The sequence below is a fragment of the Natrix helvetica genome, assembly GCF_964273705.1.
Source record: "Natrix helvetica genome assembly, chromosome: 5".
In the NCBI taxonomy this organism is placed as follows: Eukaryota; Metazoa; Chordata; class Lepidosauria; order Squamata; family Natricidae; genus Natrix; species Natrix helvetica.
Window position 1 is genome coordinate 18767190 of NC_138551.1, and position 18309 is coordinate 18785498.

At 46.3% G+C, this 18309-nt stretch overlaps 1 protein-coding gene across 8 annotated transcripts in view; it reads left to right on the forward strand.

Annotated features, from left to right (window-relative positions):
- TNIK (TRAF2 and NCK interacting kinase) overlaps nucleotides 1–18309 on the forward strand; it is a 381221-nt gene that overhangs the window by 46115 nt on the left and 316797 nt on the right. Inside the window, exon 1 of one of the 8 annotated variants that reach the window (XM_081954748.1) lies at nucleotides 15313–15452. The exons of 5 other annotated variants lie outside the window; for them this stretch is intronic. Coding sequence is in view for 1 of the 3 variants with exons in the window: in XM_081954746.1 (XP_081810872.1) it covers nucleotides 15479–15493 (15 nt within the window). In the remaining 2 variants the exon portion in view is untranslated. Of the gene's footprint in view, nucleotides 1–15312; nucleotides 15498–18309 lie in introns of those variants that run through there. 2 more of the 8 variants (XM_081954749.1, XM_081954746.1) reach the window with 2 other exon arrangements.

The following is an 18309-nucleotide window of genomic DNA, read 5'->3' on the forward strand; positions in this document are numbered from 1 at the left end:
GTGTCAAATTAGGGATTTTAATAATTAGGCTTTGCCCTGAGTAAGTCTTCATTCACAAGAATTGATAACCTAAAGACAGTTGCTATGCGACTGTATATGTACACGTTGCATTTTTGTTACCCATTCATTTATGTATTCCTCCGTCGCAGAAAATATAGCAGTACTACATAAAATAAAGCAGCCTTTCAGAACAATTAGTTGACCAAGACCTAAAATAAAATTTAAAATAACTTTCCAAACAATAGTAACAGGAAAGGTATCTTGTGTGAATAAGCATTGCACTATATACAGGTAATCCTTGACATATGACCACAATGGAGCTCAAAATTTATGATGCTAAGCAACACATTGGTTAAGTGAGTTTTGCCCCACTTGGTGTTCTTTCTCGCCACAGTTGTTTAAGTGAATCACTGCAATAGTTAAATTAATAACAGGGTTGTGAAATGAATCTCGCTTCCCCATTCACTCAGAAGGTTGCAAAAGTTAATCACATGACTCTGGGGCACTGCAATTGACATCAAGGCTCGCCAGTTGCCAAGCGGCTGAATTTTGATCACATGACCATGGGGATGCTGCAAGGGTCATAAGTGTGAATAACGGTCATAAATCACTCTTTTCTGAGTCATTGTAACTTTGGTCCCTGAAAGAATGGTTGTAAGTGGTGGACTATCAGTAATGTAGCAGCTCCTATACAAGACTATTACTCTCTCAAACCAGTGAAAGGGCACGGCAAGCAAGGAAGGATCTCATTTTTCAAGCACCCTCAGCCGGTGGTCCTAACTGTAGACTGAGTACTTGGTGAGAATGGTCACGGACGTCCATGTGGGAAGTATTAAAAACATAGAATAAAAGAGTTGGAAGGGACTTTGGAGGTCTTCTAGTCCAGCCCACTGTTCAAGCAGGTGACCCTATACCGGTGATGGCCACCCTTTGTCTTATGGCATGCCAAAATTGCGTGTGCCCACTCAATCTCCCTGCCCACCAGCGCATGTGCACGCGCGCGCAACCCCTCCCCCAGGCTCTGGAGCCTTTCCTGAAGCCTGAGGAGGGCAAAAACGGCCTCCCTTGGAGGTCTCCGGAAGCCAGAAATAGATCATTTACAAACTTCCAGGGGGCCGTTTTTCGCCCTCCCCAAGCTTCAGGAAAGGCTCCAGAGGTTGGGTAGGGCGAAAAATGGCCCAAAAGGGTCAACCGGAAGTTCGGAAACAAGCTTCCGGTTGAGCTGTTGGGGCCATTTTTCACCCTCCCCAGACTCTGGAGGCTTTCCTGAAGCCTAGAGAGGATGAAAACGCCCTCCCCTGGTCCTCCGCAAGGGCGAAAAATCAGTGTGCGCCTTCGCGCCGGATCTGACCGTTGGCGTGCCACCAAATATGGCTACGTGTGCCACCTGTTCGCCATCACGGCCCTATACCATTTATTTTAGGCTTTTCTCCATAAGAAAGAATAGAGAAATGAAAGAGAAAGGCCAAATGATTCTAAATGAGATTTACGTTTAGGAACAAAATTATTGAAGAAGTATCTCCCAGAGGCAAAACAAATAGTTCCCATTCACTCAATCCTCTTTGTATTTATCCTGCTCTCTGGGGGATATATGGCTTGCATACAAGAATGTTGTTAGAAGAATGACCTCCTATTTATTTTACATATTTCTGAGTTTGTAGAAAAGTTGTCTTTTGTCCAGTTCCTGGTGAGCTAAAAGAGTTGAATTTTTCAATCTGCCCCTTTTTACATCCATCAAGGGAGCACAAATAGGATTTGTACTTTACTTCTAGACAAGTATCAGCAGCAACAATAGGGCAATACGTTAAACTTGTATGCCACCCAACTCTCAATGACTTTGGGTGGTTCACAACAATCAAGGAAATTATAGTAAATACCAGTAAAAGATAACGATGAAAGATGACCAATGTGATAAAGTGAGGAGTGAGATGGAGACTGGGTTTTACTGGTTTTTTTTTTTTACTGTTTTAATTAATCCCTATGGCCTACTTTGATTAACGTAATGTAGACTAGTTCTTTTATAGAAAAAAAAAACATTCGGTCCAGAAAAATGTTACTAAAGCTGCAAAGTCTTAATGCATAATACCGAAATCTTCTTTAGAGAAAAAGAATGTCATGATTAGGTTGCTGGAATGTGCTGGGAAGGATTCAGATCTAATGTTATTACTGGAGGTCGCTGTGATTGGAAGGCGGTGGGGTGAAGGGGGCGCGAGCATGCGGCAGAGACAAAAAGTCCTAGATCACAGTCAGAATATTGAATCCAGGTTGTAAGTCTCCCTTTTTTGGAGTTCGACATAAATTTGGTCAAGCAACTTGTTGTGAGTCAAGGGCCACCTGTAGTACACCAACAAGAATTTTACAATTTGGCTAGTGTAAGTCATTTGCATTGCCTTTTTCCAAAGCTGAATTTTTCTGCCCGGGATTTCCAGACGTTATTTTTCCATGCATCTCTACAAATGTATGTGAATGCATTTCACATGTCCCTGCAAATGTATACTTGCAAATAATCAAGGCATATGCAATCTGCTTCCTAAGGTATATTATAAACTACCCACAATGCTACATAGGATGGCTCTGGGTGTTTTCAAGTACCATATTTTTCGGAGTATAAGATGCACCCTTTTCCCTCAAAAAAGAGGGTGAAAAACTGGGTGCGTCTTATACACTGAATACAGCATTTTTGGCCTCCCGAAACCCCGTCCCCTTCACCGAAATGGCCATGCAGAGCATTTAGGAGGCTTCCAGAGTGCTCCTGGGAAATGAGCGAAAAACAGGCCTTTTTTTGTTCAATTGTGCCCCAGCCCCCAGGAACATAAGCCTCCTTAAGGCTATGCAAGCCCTTTTTTTGACCCAAAATGGGCCACATTTTGCTCATTTTTGCCCCCCAGGAGCATTTTACAAGCCTTGTAAAGGCTATTCATGCCTTTTTTGACAAAAAACGGGCCCGTTTTTGCAAAAAATGAGCCATTTTTGGGAGGTCTGCAGAGTGCAAAAACTTTTTTTTTAATTTGCCTCTCCAAAATCTTGGTGCATATTATACTCCGAAAAATACGTATGTTGTTTTGCTTAAATCATCATATTGATTTTTTAATAGCTAGGCATTTGTCTCTTTTTGAGCTAAAGCCCTGCACCCCAAAGTGATTGTAGCAGTCTCGGAGAAGAACATTGTTTGATATATGCCACCTCTACACGATGCAGGTTTTTCTATAATAGGTTTTTTTTTTTAAAAAAAAACACCATTGAATGCTGCATCTGGCTGCTAATGATACAATTTCCCTTCTCTCGCCAGTACAAATTGTTTTTGTGAGACGCCCGCATCTGCTCACCACATTTCAAAAAGGATATAGTAAAGCTGAACGGGAGCCAAAAAAAAGACATCTAAAATGTACAGAGAATTCAAACACATTCTCTGCAAGAAGATGCTAGTAGGTTAGAGAGGCTTTGGTTTTGGAAAAGGGCAATGAGGGGCAGGGAAGGTGATTGATGTGTATAAAAATCATGCACAACATATGAATAAGCAGAAAGTTTTATTTTTGACACTTTTTTTTGTAGCGTTTGGCTTTTAGCACTCTACAACCTTCAGTCAGTCAATTTTTTAAAAATTCATCCTACTGTTTTATAAATTGTGCTATGTATCAAAAATTGAAAAGACAAATACGGTCTACCTTTTTTTAAAATAAAAAGCAAGCATCCCAAGATAAATCTGATAAAACAATATTCATAGACCCTGTTTCTCTGAAAATAAGACCTCCCCGGATAATAAACCCAGTTGGCCTTTTGAGCGCATGCGCTAAAATAAGCCCTCCCTTGAAAATAAGCCCTCCCTGAAAATATTGCAATGCAGCAACAGCCATAAGGTGATCATGCTTGCCGAATCCTGCACCTCAAAAATAATAAGACCTCCCCAAAAATAAGGTGAAGCACAGTGACTTGCGGTGAGGTTTATGGCTGGTGAGGCTGATGACATCATCAGCGCGAGCCACGGTCTCCTTCATGTTGACTCAGGAAGGTGGGGAATGGGACCACGTGTGCAGGAGGCTGAAGCTGCCTCAGCCTCCTGCACACGTGGTCCCATTCCTCTCCTTCCTGACTCCTGAGTCAACATGAAGGGGACCACGGAGCGCGCTCCTCGGGACCGCGGCTCACGCTCCGCGGTCCCCTTCATGTTGACTCAGGAAGGCGGGGAATGGGACCACATGTGCAGGAGGGAGGCTGAGGCTAGAGGAGCCTCCTGCACACGTGGTCCCATTCCCGGACCATGTGTGCAGAAGGCTCCTCGGCACCTTTTCCCTTTTTCCTTTTTTTAATTTTCATGATGAGAGCGGTGAGGCTCTGCCTCCCCTGCCTCCCCTGACCGCACATCCCTGGTGAAGCACTGATTTTGGGGGTCAACATGGTAGATTATGACTTTTATTAGATTCTGGATGAAATGTGAAAAGAAAGTGCATGGTATCGATTGTGTTTACATAACTTGAGTTAGTTAAGATGTAGCAGATGCATTTTTCAGATTTGCTTATTTTATTTTATTTTTTTATTTACACAACCTAGCATAATTCTCTCCTTGATGCTAAGGAAAACTCATAGGTTTGTGCAAATGTTGCTTAGGGTTTTGTGTGCATGTGCATGGCTGAAGAATTAGACAACCCTGGATGATTTGATCAAGTTACACAGTTCAGTGCTTTGTTCAAACCCAGTCCATCAACCTTAACTAAATCCCTGCAACCTATGGACATCAATGCTTAACCGCCCAAGGTATGTATGTACCGTGTTTACCCGAAAATAAGACAGGGTCTTATTTTCTTTTGACCCCTCCCCCCAAAAAATAATTGCTCTGCCTTATTTTCAGGGAGGTCTTATTATTTTTGAGGTGCAGGAGGCAGCGAGCTTTGTCGCCTTATGGCTATTGCTGTGTTGCAATATTTTTGGAGAGGGCTTATTTTCAGGGGAGGGATTATTTTAGTGCTTGCGCTGAAAAGCCCAATTAGGCTTATTATCCGGGGAGGGCTTATTTTGGGGGGGAAAGGGTATATATGAAGGCAACCCTAGAGATGCTAGAGTTGTGTGAATTATTGGGGTTGGGGGGACATTGTTTGGTGGTTTATCATAATCATTTTGAAAACCACCTTGTGTTGTTTGAACATGTGTTTACGCATACAGAATACTTGCCGTGGAATTTGTTGCTTTCTGAACGTGGTCGTTTTCTTGCAGACATCTCATTACCCAACTGGGTAACATCATCAATGAAACGCTTGCCGAAGCAAACAGCCATGCTCAGGGAGCACCAAGGGCCCCATTGTTTAACCCTGAACTACAAACTCTCCCTTTTGCTAGTAAAGAGCTTTGATGTGGTTGGCAATTCCAGCAGAACTGTCACTTGTACGGGTACACAAATCCACAGATAATAAGGAGAGGCCTTTATAGAGTGGTTGCGCTAAAGCATCAAGAGCATACAACACCTTGATATTTCCTGCAGTGTGTTGGAAAAGGCAATTTGCTCACTTTCCCAAGCACCTGACAGAATGGTTCACACAACCCCAAGAGGTGCCCTTAAACTCTGGGAAGAAAAGATCACCAAGGATGCAAATTAAGATTTTATATTTTTGCTTTGTGGATTTTTGCAGCTCACTTGGAAGGCTGTTGGTTGGTCTGTTTACCTTTTATGAAAAACCACAGTGCAGTTTGGCATAACACTGTAAAATTCATGCAGTTTTTGAGAAGTGAAAGTAGAAAAGCCTCAAATGGTTTATTTTCTGTACTGAACTTTGACGGAACATTTCCCGCCGATAGATTGTGTGACGGTTTATGTGTTACCTGATCTTTGCGGAGCGGTGCATTAACCGACAGTCTGAAATGATAGGTGGTAGGTTGCAGAGCAGACGCCCTCTGAGAACAATGCAGGACATCAAGCAATTTTCATCGGCAGCCAATGTGTGAGAATGGGACTTCTTCTTCCTGGTGCTCTCTGAGTTGGGTTATTTTCCTGCACCTGATTCATTGCTCAGGCTAGGTCAGAGCATCAGTGCTATGATAATGCTAGCACTGATGATGCTACCTCTGAAGAAGATGGGCGGTTCAGAATATATGAAGTATTATTTCAATGCACACCCTGGACAGAAACTGTTTCAACTTCTGTTCTCAAAATGATGCTATAGGGCAGTGGGTCTCAACCTTCCTAATGCCGCGACCCTTTAATACAGTTCCTCATGTTGTGGTGACCCCCAACCATAAAATTATTTTATGTTTTCCCTATTTTTTCAAAAATACGTGTTTTCCGATGGTCTTAGGCGACCCTTGTGAAAGGGTCGTTCAACCCCCAAAGGGGTCCCGACCCACAGGTTGAAAACCACTGCTATAGGGCATTGCACACCAGAACAACTAGATACAAACACCGTCCCCGTCCCCCCGCCATCATAATTCCCACAACGTTGTCAAACTACCTAGTAGGGCTGTATTACTATTCTTCTTCTCATCTTTCCTATTAACTATCGCCTTATCTTCTTATGAGTATAACTTTGTTGCTTGTATCTTACGATTTATATTGGCTTATTTAGTATCCTCGTACGATTTATGTTGATTGCTTATTTAATATCCTATGACAGTGATGGCAAAAAGGGAAGGTGCGTGCACGCATGCTTTAGGGACGCACACCGGAAGAGAAACTGCTTAGTGTGCATGTACGCACTAGAACATGAATTTCTAGAGCACCGGCCAGCTTGTCTTCTGGTTACTGGCATGCATGCACATGTGACAAGATGACTGGCGCACATGTGCACAACAGAAAGTGGAAGACCAGCTCTTCCAGTTTCCGGCACTGCCACATGCACAAGAAACAGCTGATTATCACGCATGTATGCACGTCAGAAACCCGGAAGAGGATCGGGCAATGCTTTGCGTGCCAGCCAACATGGCTCCGTGTGCCACTTTAGGCACACGTGCCAAAGGTTTGCCACCTCAGTCCTATGATTATCACTATAGGTTGTATCTTATGATTTATGGCTGTGATGGTGAACCTATGGCACACATGCCCAAAGTGACACGCAGAGCCATGTTGCCTGGCATGTGCGGCGTCACCCGTTCCTCTTCTGGGTTTCTGGCAGGCATGCACATGCAATGATCAGCTGACCTTCGTGCATGTGGCAGTGGCAGAAATTGGAAGAGCTGGTCTTCCGTTTTACCGGCATAAGCATGCGCGCTGGCCAGCTGATTGTCACACGCATATATGTGCCAGTAACCAGAAAACTAGCTGACACGACGGAAACTGGAAGTTCATTTTCCAGCACATACATGCGCCCTGGGCAGCTCCACTTTTGGGTCTCAGCCCAGATGAGCATGTGAAACGCGCATGTGCGCTTGCTCGTTTTTCGGCATCACTGCTCTACGGTGAGTGTGTTTTTACCATGATGATCATCATGATTTATCGTTTGTTGCTTATATGTACACTCAGAGTTTAAGCACCGGAGATACATTCCTTGTTTGTCCAATCACACGTGGCCAATAAAGAATTCTAAATAAATAAATACCTAATAACGAAATGTCTGCAAGAAGGCAACCCAGCTCAGAGGGGGTCAAGGACCTCTAAGTAGAACATCCCTATTATGCCACTGATGTGTTTCCACACAAGAATCACTGTGGACGTCAAAACTTGTGTTTGAGAGAGAGAAAAAAGACTCTTTTCAGACCTGTGGCATGTGAAGGAGGCAGTTGAGAAGAGCTGTAGATCAGGAAGAAGGTCCAAGTGCTAATACAGGGAACTTTTTACCTAGCTTTTCTTATTGATAGCAGTAGATACTTTGGCCACCAAATGGGAAGGAAGGACTCACTGGAGAAGTGCCTAATGCTGGGAAAGATTGAGGGCAAAATAAAAAGGGGACGGCAGAGAATGAGGTGGCTGGATGGGGTCACTGAAGCAGTAGGCGTGAGCTCAAATGGATTCCAGAGGATGGTAGAGGACAGGAAGGCCTGGAGGAATGGGGTTGCGAAGGGTCAGACATGACTTCGCAACTAACAACAGCAATAATAACAAACAGAGGATTTTTTTCTGACCCTAACAAACAGTGTGATCCTGGGTGGTTTCCAAGTATACACAATACTTGGATAAAAAGTGATCATAGTCTAAAACCTAAGGAACTCTGACCAACCTCTTTGAAAAGGTCAATGGAGAACATTGTCCAAATGTGTACTAAGGGTGTGGTGGTGGTGGGTTCCCATAATATCATACAGGTAGTCCTCGACTTATGACCACAATTCAACCCAACATTTCCATTGCCAAGCAAGACAGTTGTTCATTGAGTTTTGCCCCATTTGACAATCTTTCTTTCCACCCTTGTTAAGTGCGCTTGTTCACTTAGTAACATGGTCGTTAAGTCAACCTGGCTTCTTCGCCCATTGAGTTTGCTTGTCGGAAGATCGCAAAAGACTTCGGGACATTGCAACCATCATAAGCATGAGCCAGTTGCCAAGCATCTGAATTTCGATCACATGACCACATGGATGCTGGAATGGTCATAAGTGTAAAAAACATTCATTAAGGCCCTTTTTATTACTGCCGTTGTCAGGGTTCCAAGTAACACCCCTAACAATTCCTCAAAGTTCCATTTTATTAGAGATGTCATATTGGCACACCCGGGAAAACCCAAATCTGAAAGTTTCCAGGTTTTCCCCGCCCAAAGGAAAGTTCAAGTCCCTGCCCAGCACCCACATGTCCATCACATGGTCCAATCAAGCACCATCCCAACCAGAGGTGCCTCCCAGTCACCCGACTCCAGGTGCAGGGCAAGATGTCCTTGGCTCTCTGAGAAAGGAATGTTATTTTGACTATATATCTCCCATACTCCATATAATCCCTCCCTCCCAGTTTCCCACTGGGGAATATGGCAGCCCTGAAGGCCCAATTCCAAAGATTGCTTCCAGGCCTGACAGCATTGTAACTTTGAACCAGGGGTAAAATGTTACCGGTTTGGGCCGGTTCGCCCGAACTGGTAGTAAAAAAATGCTACCGTTCACCCGAACCAGTAGTACAAAAATGCTTAACAAAGTAAAAAAAAAGTTCCAACGATCAGCTGTGCTGTGTGATGGTAGGAATTTTTAAAAAACTTTTTTTTAGCATTTGGGGTCCGTTTTTGTTCCCAGGAGGCTTCCCTGAGGCCTGCTAGGCCAGAAATGGGGTGGGGGGGGTGCTGCAAAAGAAAGAAGAAAGAGAGAGAGAAAGAAAGAGAGAGAGAAAGGAGGAAGGACCAGCTTCAGAGGATACCTTGAAAGAGTACAGCAATCCAGGGCTGGAAGGGACCTGGAGGTCATCTAGTCCAACCCCTTGTTCCAGCAGGACATTGTTAAAGTGAGTTGCTGTCTTTTGAAAAAAAAAAAACCAGTCACATGACTACATAGCCCTGCCCACCCAGTCACATGACCCCCCACCAAGCCACGCCTACAGAACCGGTAAGGAAAAAAAAGATTTCCCCCCTGCTTTGAACGGTCACTAAACAAACTATTGTAAGTCAAGGACCATGGCTGGATCTTCAGTATGCAAACTTTATTGACGTCCTTCCTCTTCAGCTCTTGCATTTTAAAAGTGGAACTTAAGTGACCTTGTTTCTAGACCGTATGAACAAATCTTGGTCTACCTGCAGTTGCAATGCAAGTCATTTTGCAAGCCCATCTGTGCCCAGATTTCTCACGATTTGATTACCGTTTTTTCTGTCATCGTAACCCAACAGCTTGAAATGAATTAGCTTCTTGCCGAGAGAATGTTCTTAGTTTCTCCGGCCTGACATCTTCATTTAACATACCACAGTAATCTACTGTTCATTGTGCAGATATGATGGTGATTTTCCGGAGGAATTTTGCAGGATTAGCCAGGATGGGGTACTGTGATGTCCAATTGGCCTCGAGACAGAGTTAATTTGAAGCCACGCCTCTGTGCTCCTTGCTTCTGGTTCCCAGTTTCAACTCTGTCTGGCCGAAGGTTGCTTTGGGTTCCTGATTCTTCCAAAAACAATCCAGTGTCATCCTGCAAATTCCTTCTCCCTGCCTTCTTCCCCTTGCCTCCATCTGATACCTGGAAGCCTCCCCTTGGTGTGGCTTGCTGCCGGCCACCGGTAAGGGATTTTAAAGTTGCTTCTTGGGGTGTGAGAGGCAGGATGCCATGACGGCGGCCATTTTGGGGCCTCAATTCCTGCGGGCCGCATGGACTGGGGCAGAGGCTACTACGAAGCCTCGTTTTCGTCCCTGCCTTCCTGGGTGGCCATTGTTTTTGCTGCAGCGGCAGCGGCAAGACCCTGTGGGCCCAGATTGATGCCAGGAGGTCCAGAGTGGCGCGGACAGCGAGGACCGCATGGTGCACTGTGTGGCGCTGCTGGCAGCCGTGCGGCTTGCAAAAGGGGCAGGAAAAGTCTACCAGAGGCTGATTTCATCGCATGGAGGCCGTGAGTGATTTGGGGAAGCTGTTTTTGGTCACTGCTGTTTCTGGTGGGCTAAGCCTGGTGGAGCCCTGACCTGGTGCCATGGCAGATACAGAGGAGAGGCCGGATTCCCCCCCCCCCGATTGTCCCCTGGGGAGGGGACCTCCAGTGGGGCCCGAGTGAGGCCCCCTGTGAGACTGCAAAAAACTGCAGCAGCTGGACAATCCTCGAAGGCCTTGCAGAAGGATGAGAAAAGGAGGCACAGGGCCCTGGAAAAGCAGGTGTCCAGGGCTGAACAGAGGATTATGCCTAGTTCCCCCTTGAGGTCGAGATCGCCCATTAGATCCAGGTCTAGGTCTTCTCACGGGGGTGATTCCCCAGTGTATCTCAGGGGCATTTCACGTTTCCCCCCACTCTCCATGGTGGAACAGGGCCCCTATCTAAGGGATCCTTTTCAGTGCAGGGGGGATAGTTCCATCAGGCCATCATTGGCTTCACAGTCTGAAGGCTGTGTACAAGAGGAGGAGGTGGATTCCTTTGTTAGAGACATGGAGCAGCTTCCAGCAAGCATTCAGAGGTTTATCTCCTCTGCAATTTCACATGGAATTTCTTTTGGGTTACAGAAGGGGTCTGTGCGACCCACAATGGTGGCAAAGGTCCCTGGGTGTGTGTGTGCCACTGTTCAGGCCAGGCTGAAGCCTTCCCCCTTGGAGGTGCACCAGCCTGTTTCTCCTTCTCTGGCTAGCGAGGGTTCCATGGCGGAAAATAAGGTTCAGAGAGAGGTAGACATGTCTGATGATGAGGATCCCTCAAAACCTTAGGCACCAGCATTCTATGGTCTGTTTCCTCCGGATTTGTTCAAGTAACTGTTGTGCAAGGTCAGGGCCACAGCGCAACTGGGTGAGATGGAGGGCGCCAAGTCGGGGGATAAGGAGGGTGATCCGGAGAAAAAGCTGGAGGATCGAGTTTACTCAGAGCCTCCTCTAGCGAAGGAAAACATCCCTGCCCCTAAGTTGTTCCTAGAGGTAGTTAAAAAGCAGTGGGAAAAGCCAGGAACATTTCCCAACACCAGCAGCAGTGATAGGAGGTTCTTAAACATGGAACCTAGTTTCTCTGAGGCGTTGCAGGTGCCCACAGTGGACCCTCCAGTGGTAGCATTGGCTTCCACGTCAACGGTGGTGTCCGGTGATGTGGCTGATTACTTGAAGGCCGAGGACAAGAAGGTGGAGCTGACCCTTCGTAAAACATTCCAGTCTTCCGCGTGGGCCATCAAGGCAGCTGCCTCTGCGGCGTTCTTCAGCCGCACGGCTATCCTTTGGCTACAACAGATGCAGGAAAGGATTCCGCCTGAGGAGGTGCGTACTCATCAAGATCTCAACAAGCTGGCTGCTGTTGCACAATTCTCTGCGGACGCCACTCGGCATGCCATGAAGTATGCCTCACGGGCAATGGCGGTCTCAGTGACCTCCCGACGTCTCCTATGGCTGAGGGGGTGGCAAGTGGAGAAAAAGGCAAAGTGGCACCTGGCATCATCGCCTTATTCCGAGGGACCCCGTTGGACCCAATCCTCGTTGAGGACAAGAATAAAAAGAAGGTCATGCCTACGCCAGCAATGTAGTCGGAGCAAAAATCTGCACCTTACTTTTGGAAGCAGTCCTATCGTCAGTCAGATCAGGAGGCGCAGCACAGCAGGTATTTTCCAAGATCAGATAGGTAGTCGGATAGGCACTACACCAGGGATAGGCCTAGGTTCCAACCCCAGGGGAAGAGGCCCTTTTGGGAGGGAGGTGGCCGTCCCTACCGCCGGGGCATCTAGGTCAATAGCGACACCACCCATAGGCGGCAGACTGCTTCTGTTTGCCGACGCCTGGGCTGAGATTACCACTGACGCCTGGGTTCTGAATACCATCAGATATGGTCTGCGCCTAGAATTTCTCTCCATTCCGCTGAACCACTTTCGGACGTTTACGGTCGGCAAGAGTAAAGATAAACACTTTCTCATGTGGCAGGCGATCCAACACCTCCTAGAGATTAGGGCGGTGGAACCAGTTCCACCGGACCAAGTGAGGTCAGGTTTCTATTCCAACCTCTTTGTCGTTCCGAAGAGTTCGGGGGGATGGAGGGCGATTCTGGATCTTAAACTGCTAAATTTTCACTTAGTCTATAGAAGATTCAAGATGGTATCGCTTAAATCCATCTTGGCGGGGGTCAGGCACAATGACTTCATGGCCTCCATCGACCTGACGGAGGCTTATCTCCATATCCCCGTCTTCCCTGGCCATCGTAAGTGTCTCAGTTTCTCTTATTTAGGTAGCCACTACCAGTATAGGGTCCTACCCTTTGGCTTGGTGTCGGCGCCTCGGACCTTCACTAAGGTCCTAGCCGCAGTGGCGGCTTACCTCCATGAGCGCTCTGTCAGGGTCCAATGCTATCTTGATGACATCTTAGTCCAAGCAGCGTTTGAACGGGCGAGGGAGGATATTTCGTTGGTAGTATCCACACTAAAGCAGTTAGGTTTTTCGGTTAACCTAGATAAGAGTTCCCTCGTTCCCACCACCAGGATTCCTCACCTGGGGATCATCATAGACTCTAAGCTGGGGAAGGTGTTCCTGACCCATGACCGTAAAGTTAGTTTGTTACCCTTTGTTAGACAAGCTAGAAGTCAACATTTTGTTCCTGTAGTAGTGTTCTCTAGCTTGCTGTGGAAATTCATTTCTTGCATAGACGTGGTGCCTTGGGCTCGTCTACACGCGAGGCTGCTCCAGTGGCGCCTCCTGCCGCATCAAACACCAGCAATTCTGAGGAAAAGGTTCCAGTCACACCACAGGTGCAGCTGTCATTGAGGTGGTGGCTCTCCCCAACGCTACACGAAGGCTGCGAGTTGAGGGAGCCGGAGCACCTCATCCTGACAACTGATGCTAGTTTGTATGAGTGGGGAGCTCTCTTGGAGTCCCAGATTGCGCAGGGGTGCTGGACCTGGTTGGACCTCCAACACAATATAAATTGGCTGGAACTTGGCATTGCGGCACTTGAAGGACCATGTTTGGGATCGAGGCATCTTGGTACTAGCCAACAACATGGTGGCAAAGGCCCACGTCAACCGACAGGGCAGCACACACTCCAGGGCTCTTTCAACCAAGGCGATGGCACTCGGTGCCTGGGTGGAGAGGCATGTTTGATCGCTCAGGGCGGAGCACATCACAGGAATGGACAACCATCAAGCTGACTGGCTCAGTCGGGCCACGGTCGACCACGGGGAGTGGAGCCTTTCTCCGAAACTGTTCCAGGCCATCTGCTCCAGTTTGGCCATCCGGAGGTGGACCTGTTTGCCACACCACAGGACACTCAGGTGGATCGGTTCTTCTCTTGATTCCCAGCTCGGGGGATGGAGGGAGTTGACGCGCTTCGGATTCCGTGGCCGGAGGGCCTGCTCTACGCCTACCCGTCCCTTCCCCTTCTCCCTGGAGTAGTTCGGAAAGTGATATCAGAGAAGGTGGAGCTCATCTTAGTGGCGCCCTACTCGCTGCGCCGGGCGTGGTTTATGGACCTAATGTGCCTGTCAGTGTCACACCTGTGGAGGATCCCGGGGAGGGATGTGGACCTCAGGCAGGGGAACCTGATGCATCCCGAGCCACAGTAGCTGCAGCTAGCCGTGTTGAGATTGAGCGGGAGCGCCTAAGGGCCGCCCAGCTTTCACAGAGGGTGATCTCCACAGTTGAGGCTTCAGGCAAGGGTTCCACCGCTTGGATTTATGATTCCACCTGGCGGGTCTTTGCAGAGTGGTGCTGGGTCTTGGGAGCGAATCCTTGCGAGGCTTCGGTACCACATGTCTTGGAGTTCCTCCAAGATGGATTGGATAAGGGGCTCTCACATGGCACCCTCAGGAGACAGGTGGCGGCCCTCTCCACGATTATTCGGGGAGAGAGGCTCCTTCCACTTTCCCAGGTCCCATTAATTAAGAGGTTTTTGAAGGGTGCGGGGAATCTCTGTCCCCCGGTAGTCCACAGGTCTCCGACATGGAGCCTCACTATGGTTCTCCAAGCAATGACAGGAGCATCATTCGAACCTCTGAGAACGGTTGACCTGAAATTCGTAACCCTTAAGGTAGTGTTCTTTGTGGCGGTCACCTCAGCCCGTCGCATCTCCGAACTGGGGGCGTTGTCCTCCAGGTCGGATCTTTGTACATTCCACAATAATCGGGTCATCCTGCGACTGGATCTGACTTTTGTTCCAAAGGTTAACTCCATTTTCCACAGGTTGCAGGAAATAGTATTACCGGATTTTTGTCCGGACCCGCCTCACGATAGAGAGCACCTTTGGCACTGGTTGGATGTGAGGCGTGCCTTGCGCATTTACATGAGGCGCACGGAGGGTCTCGGGAAGTCTGAGGTGCTCTTCATTTCCTTTTATCCGTCTTCCCTGGGGAAGAGGGTGTCCTCCTCGGCTATAGGGAGGTGGATCAAACTGGCCCTCACATTGTCCTTTGAGGTTCAGCAACTTCCGGTGTCCCAGGGCATCACAGCACACTCCACCAAGAGTGCGGCTATCTCAGCGGCCTGGGCCACACAGGCGCCTATCGTGGAGATTTGCAGGGCAGCTACGTGGGCGTCCCTGTCTCCTTTTATCAGGCACTGCAGGTTAGATGCGTTTGCATCGGCTAATGCAGCGTTTGGTTGTAGGATGTTACAACAGGTGGTAGTGCATGAGGGGCCCAGGACCAATAGTACCCCCCCTGAGGGACCTTAACTTGGGTATGTCCCAATCCTGGATAATCTTGCAAAATTCCTCCGGAAAATAACAGTTGGTCTTACCTGAACTGTTGTTTTAGGAGATTTTGCAGGATTAGCCAGGTTCCCGCCCTAGCGTTGGTCCAGGGATTGGGGGAGTTCCCTTATGACTTGTTTTCAGGTGTTTTGCAGTGGGCTTGACTCGCTGAAACTGGGAACCAGAAGCAAGGAGCACAGAGGCGTGGCTTCAAATTAACTCGAGGCCAATTGGACATCACAATATCCAATCCTGACTAATCCTGCAAAACCTCCTAAAACAACAGTTCTGGTAAGACCAACTGTCATTCTGGTCATATGGCATTAGCAGCTGTAAGTAAGTAGCTGTGGAGATTTACAAAAGAACCAAAGAGCATTGAGTTTGAACAGTGGTGCTTGTGTGCTTAAATGAGCAAATGTGCTTTATATTAGCATCTGGTATTAAGAGGCTTCCTTGTAAGATTTCAGCAAATAAGGGAAATAAGTTGATGCCTAGGTTGATTAAACCCAGATATTTGTAGCTTGTAAATCTTGACTATAGCTTTGCGCATTAATGAAAGACAGACAGTTGTGGTTTATTCAATAAGGTGCGATGAAAAAATATATGAGTACCATGTTGGTATTTGCTTTTTTTCCCAAAGGTGCTTTTTCAAGAGCAACTGGACTTTTTCAACTGGACTTTCTGGTTTTTCTTTGAAGAGGTTTCACTTCTTATCCAAGAAGTTTCTTCAGCTCTGACTGGATGGTGCAAAGAGGATATGTAAGTCAGAGCTGAAGAAGCTTCTTGGATGAGAAGCAAAACCTCTTCAAAGAAAAAACAGAAAGTCCAGTTGCCTCTTTGGGACAACCATGACCTGGATGACTGAGAATCTCCATAGACATCTTTTGCTTTCTGTTATTCCTCAATTTAAGACCACTTTTTCTTCCTTCCTTCCTCTTTTCCTTCCTTCCTTCCTCACTTTCTTTATCTTTCTTTTTCTTCCTTCCTTCCTTCATTTATCTCTTTCTTTCTTTTTCTTTCTTTCTTCTTTCCTTCTTCCTCCTTCCCCTTCCTTCCTTTATTTCTTTCTTCCTTTTTTTCTTTCTTCTTTCCTTCCCCTTCCTTCCTTCCTTCCTTCCTTCCTTCCTTCCTTCCTTCCTTCCTTCCTTCCTTCATCTTTTCTCTTTTTCTTCCTTCCTTCCTTTATCTCTTTATCTCTTTCTTTCCAGAACATTCATCATTAAGCACTGTAGTTGTAGTTGTTAAGTGGAGCATCATGTGACCCAACCTAATTTTACAACCTTTTTTCTGTGGTTGTTAAGCAAATCACCATGGCTGTTAAGCTAGATATTGTGTCTGCAACTTGTGATCTTCTCTGCCAGCTTCCCCATTGACTTTGCTTGCTGGGAACATTACACATGGCGGTCACATGACCTTATAACTTCTCATATAAACTTACCACAGGTAGTCCTCGACTTATGACCATTCATTTGGTGCCTGTGTTAATGACAGTACTGAAAAAAAGTGATTTTATAAGTGGAGCCTCTATTCAACCACAGAAAAATGGAACTAGGGCAAGGTTAATCTGAATTTGATTTAGTGGATTTGAGTGGATTTATTTTGGCACATTTTGTGCTATGAAATTAGAGGCAAGGTAGTTGTTAAGTTTTCTGTTTGGGAAAAAAAAATCTATGTTACACTCAATGTTCCTGGGCTTGATTGAGATAGGATTGAGGTTTGGGAAATGGAAAGGAAGATTTTGAGAAAATTTGGAGCGTGGCTGATCTTTGCTGATTTTGGAAAAGGTTAGCAGGAATGGACCCAGTTAGGGTTTTGTGGTTTCCACAGTCGAAAAAGTCACACATAAAGGTAAAGGTTCCCCTCGCACATATGTGCTAGTCATTCCTGACTCTAGGAGGCGGTGCTCATCTCCGTTTCAAAGCTGAAGTGCCAGCGTTGTCTGAAGATGTCTCTGTGGTCATGTGGCTGGCATGACTAAACACCAAAGACGCACGGAACACTGTTATTTTCCCACCAAAGGTGGTCCCTATTTTTCTCCTTGCATTTTTACATACTTTTGAACTGCTAGGTTGGCAGAAACTGGGACAAGTAATGGGAGCTCACTCGGTTATGCGGCACTAGGGATTCGAACCACCAAACTGCCGACCTTTCTGATCGACAAACTCAGCGTCTTAGCCACTGAGCCACCACGTCCCATAATTAATAATTGGACAAGGAAACTTTTTAATTGCTTTTAGCTACTTCTTTTTGGGCCAAATACTGTATAAACAGTCTGAGTGCAGCGTGACTTTGAGAGATGGTCACAGATAAAGTATCATGAGAATATCAAATGTTATAAAAAATCATTCTGTAATGTTGGATTGAAATGATGGCGATAAATGTGTAAATGAACTTTTCCAGCATCTGTTAAATGGACATCTGTTATTTTATTAGAAAATGTATGTTGCCAGATAATTAATGAAAGCTAATAAGATGGTATTGCTTGTTTTTCTTTTAAATCTACTAAAGAAAAAAAATGGCAAAGGCACAGATTAAATTCTTTTTTAATCCATTTGTGTAATATGTTTGGACCTGAGAGAAGACAAAGAAGAATTTATTCCCAGTGGAAACTGGGAATGGAGGAGGGATGGGGAGGAAAAATAGTTTGCCCTGAAGACATAAAAATGGAAGAAAGACACATAAGACACCAGTGGAGGGTTACATATGATATAGAGTATTTCAGAATTTTCTGCTTCATCGTGCAATGCACTGTTTTTCGGCCTTGGTAACATTAAGATGTGTGGACTGCCAGACTGGTTAGGGAATTCTGGGAGGGAAAGTTGTCAAGTTTGATAAACAATGGCTTAGGGCTATATTTGGAGGTTTTTTAAAGCAAAGGATATTTATTAGGGCTACTTCAGGGCTTATATATTAGGGCTAGCAAACTGTATGCTCAGTTATTGCAGTCACGACTCATGGGACTCTGAAACAGAGAGGAATGGAGACCTGAGGCTAAAGGTTATTCACCTTTGGGGTCAACATATAGTGTTTGCCATTGGTGTCAGCCTATAGTCGTGATGGCGAACGTATGGCATGCGTGCCACAGGCGGCACACAGAGCCCTCTCTGCGGGTATGCGGACGTTGCCCCAGCTCAGCTCCACCATGCAT